This window comes from Aulonocara sp. 'chitande type north' Nkhata Bay, linkage group LG23 (assembly GCF_057382095.1).
Source record: "Aulonocara sp. 'chitande type north' Nkhata Bay isolate Kocher_YH1m ecotype deep benthic linkage group LG23, A_spYH_male_GT1.1, whole genome shotgun sequence".
Classification (NCBI taxonomy): Eukaryota; Metazoa; Chordata; class Actinopteri; order Cichliformes; family Cichlidae; genus Aulonocara; species Aulonocara sp. 'chitande type north' Nkhata Bay.
The window spans coordinates 3512069-3526039 of NC_141365.1; the positions used below are offsets into that span (position 1 = coordinate 3512069).

At 42.9% G+C, this 13971-nt stretch overlaps 1 protein-coding gene across 2 annotated transcripts in view; it reads right to left on the reverse strand.

The window, feature by feature from the left end:
• The window catches only part of xpr1a (xenotropic and polytropic retrovirus receptor 1a), a 73661-nt gene that overhangs the window by 16818 nt on the left and 42872 nt on the right, over positions 1-13971 (reverse strand). For both annotated transcript variants that reach the window (XM_086282523.1, XM_086282524.1), the window contains exons 3-9: positions 6934-7035; positions 3264-3484; positions 2983-3132; positions 2807-2890; positions 984-1065; positions 720-907; positions 218-397 (exon numbers count right to left, since the gene is read on the reverse strand). In XM_086282523.1, coding sequence (XP_086138649.1) covers positions 218-397; positions 720-907; positions 984-1065; positions 2807-2890; positions 2983-3132; positions 3264-3484; positions 6934-7035 — 1007 coding nt within the window. The remainder of the gene's footprint in view (positions 1-217; positions 398-719; positions 908-983; positions 1066-2806; positions 2891-2982; positions 3133-3263; positions 3485-6933; positions 7036-13971) is intronic.

The window sequence follows — 13971 nt, forward strand, 5'->3', positions numbered from 1 at the left end:
AATAGCATCTCATTTATTTCCACAAAATTTGGATTGTACCTGCCCACAAACCACCTAGAAACGGGCTAAAATGACCCTTTCAGGCACGTCATCTCTCACCTCTATTTTGTTTACTTTTCTCATTGTGATTAAGCACATCAGTGTGCAATACTCTAGCATGGGCGTGGAATATTTACTATACATTAAAGGAGCATTTCCAGTAAACGAGTTAACCGACCAGCAATTTGAGGAGCCAGAAACGTGATTTGTAGTAGCAGGTCTTGAAGGGGTTGATGAGGAAGAGCACCATGAAGCCATAAAGGATGAGAGGGTTGGCCTGCATGGGGATGTAAGTGTACTGCGAGTAGAGACAGGAGAGGATGCTGAGACACCACAACACGCCCAGGAAACCAGCAATCTGCAGCACAGGAAGGAAAAAATGGCTTTAAAAGAAAGCTCCTTTGACACATGATCACCATTAACCCAAAAATCAGAATAACGAGTGAAAAGAGGTTCTGCTTTCAGTTCTGGGTTACCAACAAAACCCCGTGGACATCTAAAGGTAGTGCTTCTACGGAATCAAATCTTATTTTACATGATAATCTGTTCCTTGAATCATAATTACCCAGCTAAACAACCATGTTTACTCAGGCTAAACACTTTATGAATCCATGATTGCCACTCAGAGATTTGAGCAATTTTCCAGGATCTTCTATAAGACGAGACGTCTTTTTTCTCACCTCAAACAGGTGTTGGTGCGAGAGGTTGTTTCGTGGATTGATCTCAAAGATGAGGACGTGGTTGACTCCAGCCTGTCTCCATCCATAGGTGTTGATGCCCAACAGGAAGAGGAACTGGATCAACAGGAAACCGCCCCGATAGATCCGCACCATAGGCCAGACGTTCTCAGAGCGGAAGAACACGGCACCTAAACAAACCGCAGCATGTTTACTGCTTTATGAAGATGAACTATGACGCCGGTGAAAACAGTAACTTAGACTTACCAGTGATAACGAAGCAGATGGCAAGAATGATGAAGAAGCCACAGTAGAGACCCACGCGAAAGGTCGTCCAGGCCAAAGCAGGCTGAACCAGGCAGACAGGAATAAACCGGATTAACGTGACGACTCACACGAACACGTCCAAAGACGCTTTAGACAAAACGTCATGCAGCAATGAGTCACAGACTCTAAACCAATTTCATTCCTTTTACCTGCTCGTAAGCATAAATATATTTATCACACACACAGGAGACATGGAGAGCTCACATGTTACACACTTTAAGCCAGACATGACAGTAATTAATGCAGGAGCAAAAGATGCATTGGAGAGCCTTGTTTTTCTCCTGAATGATATCCCGTCTGTTCAACAGAGTCGAGGCACTTATAAAATCAATACTGAAGGCTGATGGTTTCCTTTCTCACCCCGCTGGCTTTATTTCTCTTTCTTTTAAAAACTGGAATGTTTTGCTTTTAATTGTATTTTTTTATAGTTAGATAAATGCAAAAATATTGCATGCTGGGATATTCTTCAGCAAGCATTTCAACATTTGTTCTTCAAGAGGTGACATCTGCAACAGTACAATTACAGAACAGGGGAGGTATGAGAAGCACATTCACTAGCAACTTTTGACTTAAGTAATGAAGCTTCTATCCAAGTTCAATAAAGATGATCTTTAATCACTGATTGACCTGCTTACCTTGAAATTCAGGCTGTTAGTCTATTCTTCACATCCACAAACTCAACACTGACATTATTACTCTGGTTTGATTATTTTCTTGCCCCATCTTCAGTCTCGGTTCTGTAAATATCAATGATCTTCTGCCACTTGGACTCTCGTTCGTGCTACCCTCTTCCACCTGTCCTAACCTCCAACTTCACCTTCAGCATCTACACTCTGGGGATCCTGTTCTAATCACTATTGTTGCTGGGACTCTGCTATGATGGTTCATTGGAGTCTAATTGCCAAAGAGCTCAGAAAATCAAATCCCTTAAGTCAATAAATAATGTTCAGTTTTTCTAAATGATCTCTCTTTATTGAACTGCCTTAATTATTTAAGACTAGACTCAACAGGGTCTGGAAACATTCCTCAGAGATCCTGGTCTATATTGACAGTTGATGCATATTTGCCGTCTATATCCAGCTCTATCACATTCCAAAGGTGCTCTGATGGACTGAGATCCAGTGACTGTGGAGGCCATGAAGATGAGGACACTGCAGTCATAAAGGGATGGACATGGCCAGCAAGAATACTCAGGTAGGCTGGAGCTACCATGATGGCCACTTGGTGCTAAAGAAGATAGTATCCCCCACACTATTACACCACCAGCACCAGCCTGAACTGTGGATGCAAGCATGGCTCCATCCTTTCACGTCTGCTTGCATCCTGTCCAGCAGTGCCAGTCTTGTCTGGTTGTGGTGAGCCTGTGTGAACTGTAACCTTACGCTGTAGCCATCTGCTTCGAGGTTTGGCATGTGTGCTCAGAGATGCTCTTCTGCACAACTTGGTTGTGTTATTGTTGCCTTCAGCCTGTCAGCTCAAAGCAGTCTGGCTATTCTCCTCCGATTTCTAACATCAACAAGGCATTTTAGCCCAGATATTATCTGCAGTATATCAGATCATTCTCTGTAAACTCTACACGTGGCTGTGCAGGAAAATCCCAGCAGATCAGCAATTTTGGAAATACTCAGCCGAGCCTGTCTGGTACAAACAACTACGCCATGTTCAGAGTGACTTCATTCACCTTTGTTCCTCTATTCACCTGTTCATATAGCTGATTATGTATGAACAGGTGTGTTTCCAGTGTAATCAGCTGTGATTCTGACCTGAGCTGCCCCCAGAGGAGGAACTCTCAGCCTCTTCATGGCCCTTTGACGATCGCCTCCCTCCAGCTCTGTGGTCACCAGGGTCTGGATACAAAAACAACCATTCGTTTCAGACATGTTCGTTTTTTCTACACACGTCTGACATGTAGTAAAGTCCACGTGTGGCAGGCAGGCACCTCCGTCTCAGTAATGAGCTGTGTGATCTTCTTGCAGGTGTAGAAAGGTGCCACCTCCACATGAGCCACACGCCAGTCTGCCCCGCGGGAAGTATCCAGGATCTTGTCATGTTTCTTCAGGATCTTACGGAAACCAGTGAAGTTCAGGTTCTGTGGGAGACAAGAAGAAACCAGCAGCTACAGACCACACCAGACTGGAAAGAGACTGGAAAGGATATGTAGTCTGATCAAACGACTGCAGGTGACATAAAGTGATCTGAGTGTGTAGATGCACTAAAAACCTGGTAGTTCTGAAGCAGGATGAGGCTGAGGTAGAACTCGCTGAAGGCTAGCTTCAGGTCTTTGATGTTGTGGTGTTTGCAGCGCTCCTCCTGCGACAGGTGGAACCTGGTCTTGCGTTTCCGCAGACCGGGCGAAGCATTGCTCTCTCGCTGAGCGTCCAGTGAAGACTGCAGCTCGTTCTGCAGCGTCGCAAATCGTCTCTGGGCCTCGGCAAGCTTCTCTGCAGAAGGACAATGAAAGGATGTCACATACATCTTACATACTGTGCTGTGGACACACACACACGTTTACACACGTTTACACTTGCACAGCACAACTTCCAGTTTTATCTACTGTTAAGCGTGTTGATTGTTATTATAGCCACTGTGTATTTGCACATATTATAATGAATATTATACATTTTAGAGGATGTGTAGAGTAATACAAAAATAATAAAGGTCCTAATAAGCCCAGCGGAGCTGTTAAAAAACAAGTTGTTGGTTTGCTTGGACTTTTATTTTGGAAATTTTAATATTATTCCTGCATTTGCGTAAAATTAGAGCCTTTACTTTGGTCATTTGCTGCTTAACCTCGATATTGTTAAAATGCAAAAAACTGCTGCAGCAAATAACAATAAAAATGATTCTTTATTTCTGCTTGTTCCAGGAAGCAGAAGCATGGAGACTCTTAGGCTGACCTGTGAATGCTGCTGACTGAGGAACCATTATCTGGGTCAGAGATAGGTTAATACAGCCAGAGAGACAGAATGAGAGAGGAGGGGTAATCACACGCTGCTTGGACAGCAACCTGCATTTCATTAACTTCTCCTGCAGTTCAACTCACTTTTCCAACAAGCAGCTCTCATTTTCCTCCTGCTCTTTGTTTAAATGGTGAATGACTGGTTCTTATACGCCGCTTTGTCTGCTTTCTGTCTCACGTCCACAGCACGTCGAATGCATCGTGAGCAACTCGGGGTTCAGCAACTTGCTCAAGGACACTTGGGATGCAGACCGGAGAACCCAGGGAACCACCAGCCTTGTGATTAGCAGATGACCTGCTCTATATGCTGAACCACAGCCACCCGAAACAGGTCAGAATAACTAATCATTTGGGCCTGCTCTGATGTGAACCGGTGTTTGGTGTCCTCCCAAACCTACACGGTTCTTTTCAAAGCCACCTACTCTCTGTAGCAGGCCAACAAGACCTGCAGCCCCCTCTTTTTCCCTTTTCTTTGCTGTTTCCTGCTCCGTTCACATGGTAGTATTTCTTGTTTGTGTGCAAACATACATTTTCCTGCATCCGGCTGGTTTGTGGAACAACCTGTTTCAAAAAAAGAATAACTAATCATTAATAAATGAAGCCAGTTTCTTCTCATTTAACTTCCTGTTTTCTTCATTTTCTTCAATGTATTTGAATAAAACTCTTTTTCAAACTGAAAATAGAAGTAAAGCTAACATCTGTTTATCATTGTTTGCACGTAGATGGCAGCTTAGTGGCCTGCTTTCCATTACATCCTCATGCTCGTCAATCCAAAAGTAGAATGACACAATTTCTTTGTCGACATAAACAATGTTTTCAGGGTATATTACTACAACCCTGAGTATTTCTTTTTCTACACAAGAGTGGAACCCGCCCGACAAAGATTTTTCCTCTTTATGCTATTCGATGTCACATCGATGCCTCGTGGGAAAGCAAAAACTTTGCTTCGACATCCAAACTCGCAGTAATCCCTCAACAGGCACAGAAGCATACGAACCAATGCTCCACTTAATGCTCGTGAGAAAGTCAGACTGCCTTGAGGTCAAGAGTGCAGCGTCACATCAGAAGATGTGGCTGGACAGTTCATCTGTGTGGGGCTAATGAAGCTGAAAGAGACAGGTGTTGGTTGGTTTAGGTTTCAGCGGCGTTGTCTTTACTGTGGTGGTGTTTTCAAACACCTTTTGTTCTTTCTCAGCTTCCAGAAAGTGACAGGGTGAAATCCTATCAGCCTAAAACAGCATTTCTTCATTTCTTTTTGTTGTGTATTTAATCCACGATGATGAAAGTGTTGTTGTCCAACAGATTGGATTCTAGCGCTTTGCAGCAGGATGGCTGTGAGAGGTCAGGGACCCCTTTCAGAGGGAGAAAGCTCAGTCGAGGCAAGTGTCTTATGTAAAGTCAGCACGCAATTTATCTCCATCTCTGCTTTAAACACACACACACACACACACACACACACACACACACACACACACACACACACACACACAGCTCTGTAATTTCTTGCTCCCTCCTCCTGTGTGTGGAAGATAAGCAGGAGATGTTGATGTTTTCATGCACAGCTTTAACCGACCTCGGAGCTGCTGAGGACTCACTGACTCACTGTTGTAACCCTGATGTGACTCATGTCACATGCCACACTGAGACGAATGACACCGAAATGACTGTTTTCTTCTGTTATTCGTTATTCATAGTCCTTCACTGACAGACAATAACATGCAATTTTTGTTTTTTTAAAGGCACTACTGAGCTCTACCAACAGGCACCAACCTGCCAATTATAAAGCAGAGGTAGGCAGATTGATCTAAATATTGATAGTAGCAATACCAACGCTGGTATTAGTATATGGGCGTACTAGCGTGATGGGATCGATACTTTCTATCCTCTAAGTTTAGTTCGCAGCCCACTCAGTTTTATTAAATGATTCTTTTTTTCTCGTTTAATGAGAAAAAAGACCTCAGACTTGCACTATGAAAAATGTCTGTTTTATTTATAGGTGACATCACATCTAAACAACAGAACTGAACCCAAACAGCAGTTTAAGTTTCAAAATTTGTAGCGTTTTCTCTCATTATTGTAGAAAGTAAAAATCACGATGGTTGGTGGTCATTTAAATATGTTGATGATGATTTCTCTCATCAAACCGTGCCACCGCGCTCTCCTCTATAAGCTGCCTTTGTAAGGAAAGAGCGTTGGTAACAGCAACGCTCTGAGAAAAATCAAGACATTCAAAGTTGGTTCAGCTTCATGGTAACGAGGTCCAAAGTGATTTATACCACGTCTGTTTGCTGCTCTCGCCATCAGTCTGCCAGAAACACCCCATCATTACGAGCTGGGACAATCTTCCCGGTCAGCCTTGGCCGGCCGTTGACCCAGCAAGTCTGCAGTTTCATTAACGGCCTCCAGGGGAAGCACGGTCTGCTGTTAGATAACATCACTTCACTCAGAGCTGGAGCTCAGGACCTTCTGGTACCAGAATACCAGAATATATTATGGCTTCCATCTCATGTTACACAGTACACACATTCCCCGCTTCACTCCCTGAAATACACACAGGCAGGCCTGCTCTGAAACGCGACTCTCGCTGGCCATGTCTGAACTCAGCACAGAGTAAATAAACAGTGTGAATTATGCAAAAATGCTAAGAAGTAAATGAGGATACAGCTGATAGGAGTCTTTACATATTTACATGCAATATGTGATTATAGAAGACAGGTTAAAGCATTGATTTGTGATTAGTTCCAGAGCTCGTTCAAAGATGGAAGTATTGTTTTTAAATGAAGTTAAGGTGATATTGCTTAACATTGATTTTTCTAAATTTGCCAGCTGAATAGTAACCATGAAATTTCTGAGACGACCTCTTGTAATCGACTTGATTTAATATAATCTCCGCCAATTATTGTCTCGAGAGTAAGTGAAGTAAATAAATACCTGAATAGAAAGTATTGATTTTCAGAAGCTCCTTCTCACAGGTCTGGAAAAACCTCTCCTCAAACTTAGCGTAGTATCTCTTCACCGTGTCTTCATCTGTGACTGTTAAAAGAAAGAAAGAAACGATGGTTATTAGCAGTGGTGAGTGTGTTTACTGCAGCATTCAGCTAAATTAGCAGGTTATCATTTGTGGGACTCCCACTCCACTCGTGTACACAAATCCACAGCTGCCAAAGCAATTAGAGCAAAAATGTGAAAAATGTAACAACTTTGTGTTTTGTTTGTTTCAGTGTTACTACAGTGGACTAAAGGGACATGCAATAGCTGCCATCTATGTTTATCAGTGACTGGGTGATTTAGCCAACTGGCTAATCCTCCAAAAACAGCACGTACCCTTTAAGGGTTCATCAGCGACGAGGCAAACAGACGTCCATTCAGAGCTACAATTAGATCAGCAGCTTCCTCCTGTCTCTCCACTGTCTGACAAAACCCTGCATGTCTTTTTCAGGACCAGCCAATTCAATCAGCATTGATGCTCCGTCTCAAATGATCCTCTGCCTCATTCACAGCAGGCTATCCAACACCTGACACAGCTTAAATGCAGCCGAAGGCCAGTTACTGCACACGCACACACGTGCGCTCACTTCTGCAGTGCATGTTCTAAACACTGCTTTAAATTCATCATCAGCTCGTTACTGCAATGATGTTCAAATCCTCAGACAGCCTTTATTCATCAGGGGTCACCTCAGCGGGTAGCACTGCATGTTTGATTTGACAGCTGTTTTTATGCTGGATGCCCTTCCTGACATGACCCCAAAGGAATTATTATCTCTCCCAGGAATGAAGCAGGAAACTATGGAGCTCCTCAGTGTGATAATAATAATAATAAACAGTTTCCTAAAAGATCGGAAACATTCAGAGAGTCGTACTTGTTCCATAAATATTTGACTGAGCTCAACTCTGTCTGTCATGTTCAAAACAGCAAAATGAAAAAGGTCATTTCAAGTGGAACAAAGAGAAATGTAGGTTTGCTGGATAAAGCAGCTCTTCTGTCAGATCCACCGGTTACACAGCTCTGTAAACACAAGCTAATATATAAAGTAAGCTAGGCTGCAGGTGGCATGTGGACAGGCTTTCTATTGGCTACAGTAATAACAAAGAAAGCCGCGGGCAGCAGCCTGTCGATATCACCACTCCACACACACACACACACACACACACACACACACACACACACACACACACACACACACACACACACACACACACACACACACACACACACACAGCAGTGTATGAGACTGTGAAGGTGAAACAATCTTCGACAGAAGTTTTAAAGTCCAACCGTTTTACAAGAAAAATAAATGGAAAACCTGCACAGAACCACACAGAGATAATCAATGGATAGGCTGATTAAAAGGTTATTCGACAGGTGAAAATATGAATAGCTGTAAAATTACAAATCCTCTGAAGCACCAGAGAGGAACACCTGCTGACAAAATAGCATCCATGTTAGCAAAAACGTCGCGTGTAAAAGAAGTTCTAACTCAAAACCTCCAAACCAGATCATCATAACATCATAACAAGGCAACACGTGAACAAAGAACTGCATCCGGTTTATTTATGAATGAATATGCAGATTTCATGCACTGTAGTTTGCAGGGGAGGAGAAAGTGGCCAGATTATGGTACAGACTGAGGTACAGTAAGTATAATTGCAAAATAAGACAATATTTATGTTACAGAGGAAGCTAAGTATGAACAGTGGAGACCAGAAGAATAGAAAACATCGACTAAATCTACTAAAGAACAAATGAAAGGTGGACAGAAGAAGAGTGACTTAAAGAGAAGCAGATGGTTTCCAGTCTGTCTCATCACTCAGGTCCAGTTGCAGCTCAGGTACCTCAGCACCTGCAGGCTGATGGGGTCACTGACTGGATGGATGGATGCTGACCAATCGGCTGGCTAGTATTAGCAGCTTAGCTGAACGACTGAGTACCTTGCTGGCCAGCGTGCTATGGCACAATGACTAATGATCCAACTCACTCCTTCACTCAGACCTGCAGGCGAGCAGCGAACTGAGCTGTAATGTAATTCAAAGTAAAAGGTTGGCCTGCTAATGAACACTTTGCATGGAAGAGCACTAAAGGATAGAGACACAGTAAAGCAGTTAGTGACCCGTGAATCATTCAGCATGATTACCAAATATAACCAAATATATATAAAACCATTCAATCATGAAAAATTCAAAACCTTTTCTTAAAAATAAACTCCAACAAGACCTTTTTATGTAAACCAGCAGTTTGTACAGAAGACTTCAAACTGGTGTCACTTAAGAGACAAAATATTTTGCCATGTTTTTAAAAAAATACAAATACATTTGATGTCGACCTTCCTGTGGTGCTCAGTAAAGGGCAGGTGAATGTCAGGAACATTACCTGTGATTCTGATGAATGAAAGAATAACATTTGTTTCTTTAATCAGCGTGTCGAGCACTAAATCACATGTTCAGAGACATTTTGGGTGAATTAAGCCCACATACACTGCGAAATGTTCTCCACCCTGGATTCTGACTAACAGAGCGAGCGTGGTGGTGGGAGAGGAGCTGTGCTGATGTGAGGGCAGCTCTCAGGTAGGAGATGGGCTATGAAATGACCTTTGCTTTCTGCTCACCTAGCACACAGAGACGCTCTTTATGCTGATGCATTTTGTGTGAGGTGTTGTGATGTGTAGGAACAAAGGCAACAGCAGGAGCAGGGTTCATCTTTGATTGCGTCCTCACAGCTGTGGCTTCACTAACAGGCTCGCCGCTGCTGCAGGGATCCTGGCACCTAGCTCCTCTCAAACCCACACTCCATCTTTATTAGCATACATGAGTACTGTTTACACCTCACAGTTACATTTCACGTGCTTCACGTGTCACTGCTGAAGAAACGCAATGAAACCTAATTATGGGAACATTTGAAAGTCATACAACGACTGCGGCGCGTTGCGCATCTTTGATTTGATCAGTGCTGTCAGTGTTCATGTTAACGACGTGTCTCTGTCAGCGACACAGTGGGTTCTCTCATTATCTCGAGTCTGGACGGTTCATAGCTGAGATGGCTTCACAAGCTTTCACTACACTACACGAATAAGAAGCTTCACGAAAGTTTAAAGTAAGAAATAAAAAGTGTTATCAAACTTCTTTAGGTAAGTTGTGCTCCAATGATATGCATGTATTCATCAATTAAGCATCATTCTGCCTGTTTTATAATTTCCTGTTTTTGTGGAGATGGCATCGGCCCTCTGTGACTCACCTGCAGGACAGGTGCACCCCTCTCCACGCCGTCTTACAGCGGGCGCCACAATGTCCACTGTAATCCTGGATGTCCTGGTTATTTGTTTCTTGCGTGTTTGTGTTTGTGTCCCGCTGATCACTGTGTGCATTACTTCTGTCCACACACCTCAGGTCTCAGCAATAAACACTACTGTCTTCTGTTTTTGTAGCACCGAACGGGACCTTCAGAGGATTTGTGAGGACATTCAGTCAGTAATTAAGACGTTTATACACCCGACCAATCACCACAGAAAATTTACAGCAGCCGTGCTTCTCATTTTGCTCACGGCTACATGACGACTATTTTTCTAGGCTGTAATTTATCCAAAGCTGGAGAAAAATCAATATATGGTTTGATTAGATTTACGAACATTTAACAGCTGTAAAACACGAGCGCTGACTCGGTGCTCTCAGCGGCAATGAGGCCCAAATTTATTTTTCTCAACCTTGAGTGAAAATGCACAGAAAACAAACAATAAACCTCAACAACAGACAGTGCCGTGCAAAAGTCTTGAGCCAACCACCATGTTTTTTTACTATATTTTGCTTCCAAGGGGTCAGACTTTTTTTAAAAGGCTTTCTGACGCAGTCCAAAGTTTTTGTTTCAGCCGAGCACTGAGCACTTCAGTCCTGAACCTGACCGTTTTCTGAGGAATATTTATTTCTTTAAGATACAAACCTATGTAGCAGCTGACAGACAACTTAGCAAAGAAATTAAATTGTATCTTTTGAGACTTTTTAAGTAACATAAGTAACAATCTGTCAAAAAACTGGATTTGAAAATCAGTGGCAACAAGTTTTATGGAGTGATGAAGGCAAATGTTTTTGGTTCAGATCACTGTGTACGGAGGAAGTCAGGAGAACGGTCCAACACTGGGTGTAAACCACAGTGGAGCCTGTGTCACGGTTTGGGGATCTTTCCCAAACTGATGGAATTATGCACGGCCATGACAACGATCCCGAACACACCATGAGGCAGTAAAAGCAAACCTGCACAGGAAACACTAAATTAAACACTCTCAGTCATGGATTGGTCTCCACAGAGCCCAAACCACAACATTACTGAAGCGGTGTGGGATCATCATAGGATGGAACAAAAGGCAGCGAACATCCAAAGAAGAGCTTTGAATGTCCTTCAAGAAGAAAGCTTCCCTAACAGAGTTCAGGCTGTGTTGAAGAATAAAGGTGGTCATATGAAAATGTGACTTTCACTGTTTTTGGCCTGCACACTGTATCTCCACTTATGTTTGCACAGTGCAATAAATCGCTGCACATACTTTCCATTTTCAAGAGATTAAAGTGTGTTGATCACACAATGTAAGAAGGAATTTTTAAAAACAGTGGCTTTGTTTGTCCTTATTTTGGACTTGGTCAACTTCTTTAAAGAAAATACACAGGAAAGCCTAAAAAACAGGCAATTTGTATAAAATGTTCCCAGGTTTTCAGAACCAAAGGTCTTGATTTTAAATATTTTCCCAGTCTGTAGTTTAAAAAAAACAATCATATGTGTATATAATCAATTTCTAATCAGAGAACATGAAGCAACCCAAGCACATTTTGTGTTGCTGTCTCAGCCACTGTCAACAGCTTTACCAGGAAGCAGCCAGAGGAACGACTGAGTTTCTGCGTTCATGAGACAGACGTTGATACAACATGTCATTAGAACAGGAGATCCAGTCCAGCATGTTGTGTTGATTCACTGGCTTCACGCTTTCAGACAAAGAATTGCGCTGGTAGCTAGAAAAACAACTCTTGACCTGCAGTATTCCCCGGGCGGTGTACAGAAGGCAGCCCCCCCCCCCCTCGCCGCTAACCCCTTCTTCTGTGGACTGTATAAATAAATGATGAGACAGCTTCCCCACAACCCTACCACACTCACCCCTGAAACACTTCACACATGCATACACACACATACACGCACACACTCCCCACCCCCAACCTCTTATATTCCCATAGAGGCGTTCTATGACGCGACTCTGTACCGCCAGCATATAAATCCTTCATGGAGACCCTCTAACTCGCCGACCACGAGCAAGATTTGGAGACAAGAACAGGAATAGACCCGCACACCTCCCTACATCAACTCTTTATATATTTGTTGATTTAGTTTTTAGTTCAGACAATTTTTATTTTCCTTTACGCTGCCGCACGCTTCATGTAGACGACTGACCGGTGTTCGGTTTGTCAGGAGGATATCATCTCTCATTGTCTCCATAACTCCCCCAAAACAAACACACACGAACCTCTCCACACGCCAATTCCATGTCCTTCTTTGTAAGGTCCATTTATCCCATTTAACGACACCTCGCTGTGCAATATACACTATATTCTGATGGCATTACTGCCAGGGGAGCTGAAAAGGCCATTACATTATGATTGCCGCTGTATTAGCTCCACTTATCTCTTCCCTGCAAGCGCACAGGTGTAAATCTCGAACAAAGAGAAAGACAAACTGAGCTATAAAAGCGAAGAGACTCGACTTAACTCAGATCTGATATTAATCTAGAGAGACAAAAAGAGTGGGTTCACATAAACAACTTCAACATCCTCTGGTGCCAGGCTGTAAGGAGGAAACACAGCAGTAAAACCAGCCCGACACCCCCACCTCCCTTCCCCCATCGCGCCTTTTTTCTCACTTATTCCCATTCAGCCCTGCAGCCACAATTAATTCTACCAATCATCTCTCTCATCGAGGCCAGGGGAGCATTAAGAATGCACACTCACCGGGCGAGACTGCCAGCGAGGGAGGACCGGAGGAAGGGTGAGGAACTGCAGCAGCTCCGAGTTTATTGTGTACTATTTATACTGCCAGACTGCAAGCAAAGCAGCTCCCTAAAAAAATAAAATAAAGCCTTGTACAGTAGAGAAACACACACTCGACACATTCTGCAAAGTGTTAATATCTTTGTCTTGGTGTGCGAGAGAAACAAATGAGGCACATGTGACGAGTAAATTACCAACAGCCAAGTGAATACTTGACGAGAGGGAGAGAGTGCAAGCAAGAGGCCAGATGGGATGTGAGATGATCTTTGGACCCGAGAGAGAAGACAAAACATCCAGGCACACTGGAAAATGATGAGAAAATTATACTGGGCAGACGAGCAGAGACAGGCCAAGAAACACGGGTGTGAATGAACTCTAAAGGCAGGATTTTAAAGAAGGTAGGTTTAAAATTTGAATCTATCTTTAAGGTTCTTCTAAGTGTGTATGAAGTGTTTGATATCTTCAGGGTGGAAGCTGGAGCATCTTACAGCTCTGAAGCTGGAAGAGAGACACACACGATGGATAAACTCTGCATTTAATCAGATTACACAGGCTTGAATCAAATATCAACTATAACCACTTTATGAGGAAAGCAGCAGCAATAATTAGAATTATTAGAGTTGAGGAAAACAAATTTAAAACTGCCATTAAAGTATAAGTTTAAGTACGTCTGCAGTCAAACTCACTGTTGCATTTTGTAAATATGCAGCGATTCTCATTTCTTTGTCTTTAGCTGGGAAAATGGAAAATACCTGCAGCGATTTATTCAAACGTACATGGAAACAGAAAATGAACCAAAAACAGAGTTTTGTATGATTCTAACAAGCCTGGATGTTTGCTGGCTTTTGTTCTGATATCTATCAGGATGATCCCACACTGCTTCGGTGATGTTGAGGTCTGGCGAGGCCAATCCATGACTGTGGCGTTCCCCTGTGTGTGTTTTTCTAGCCAGGATTG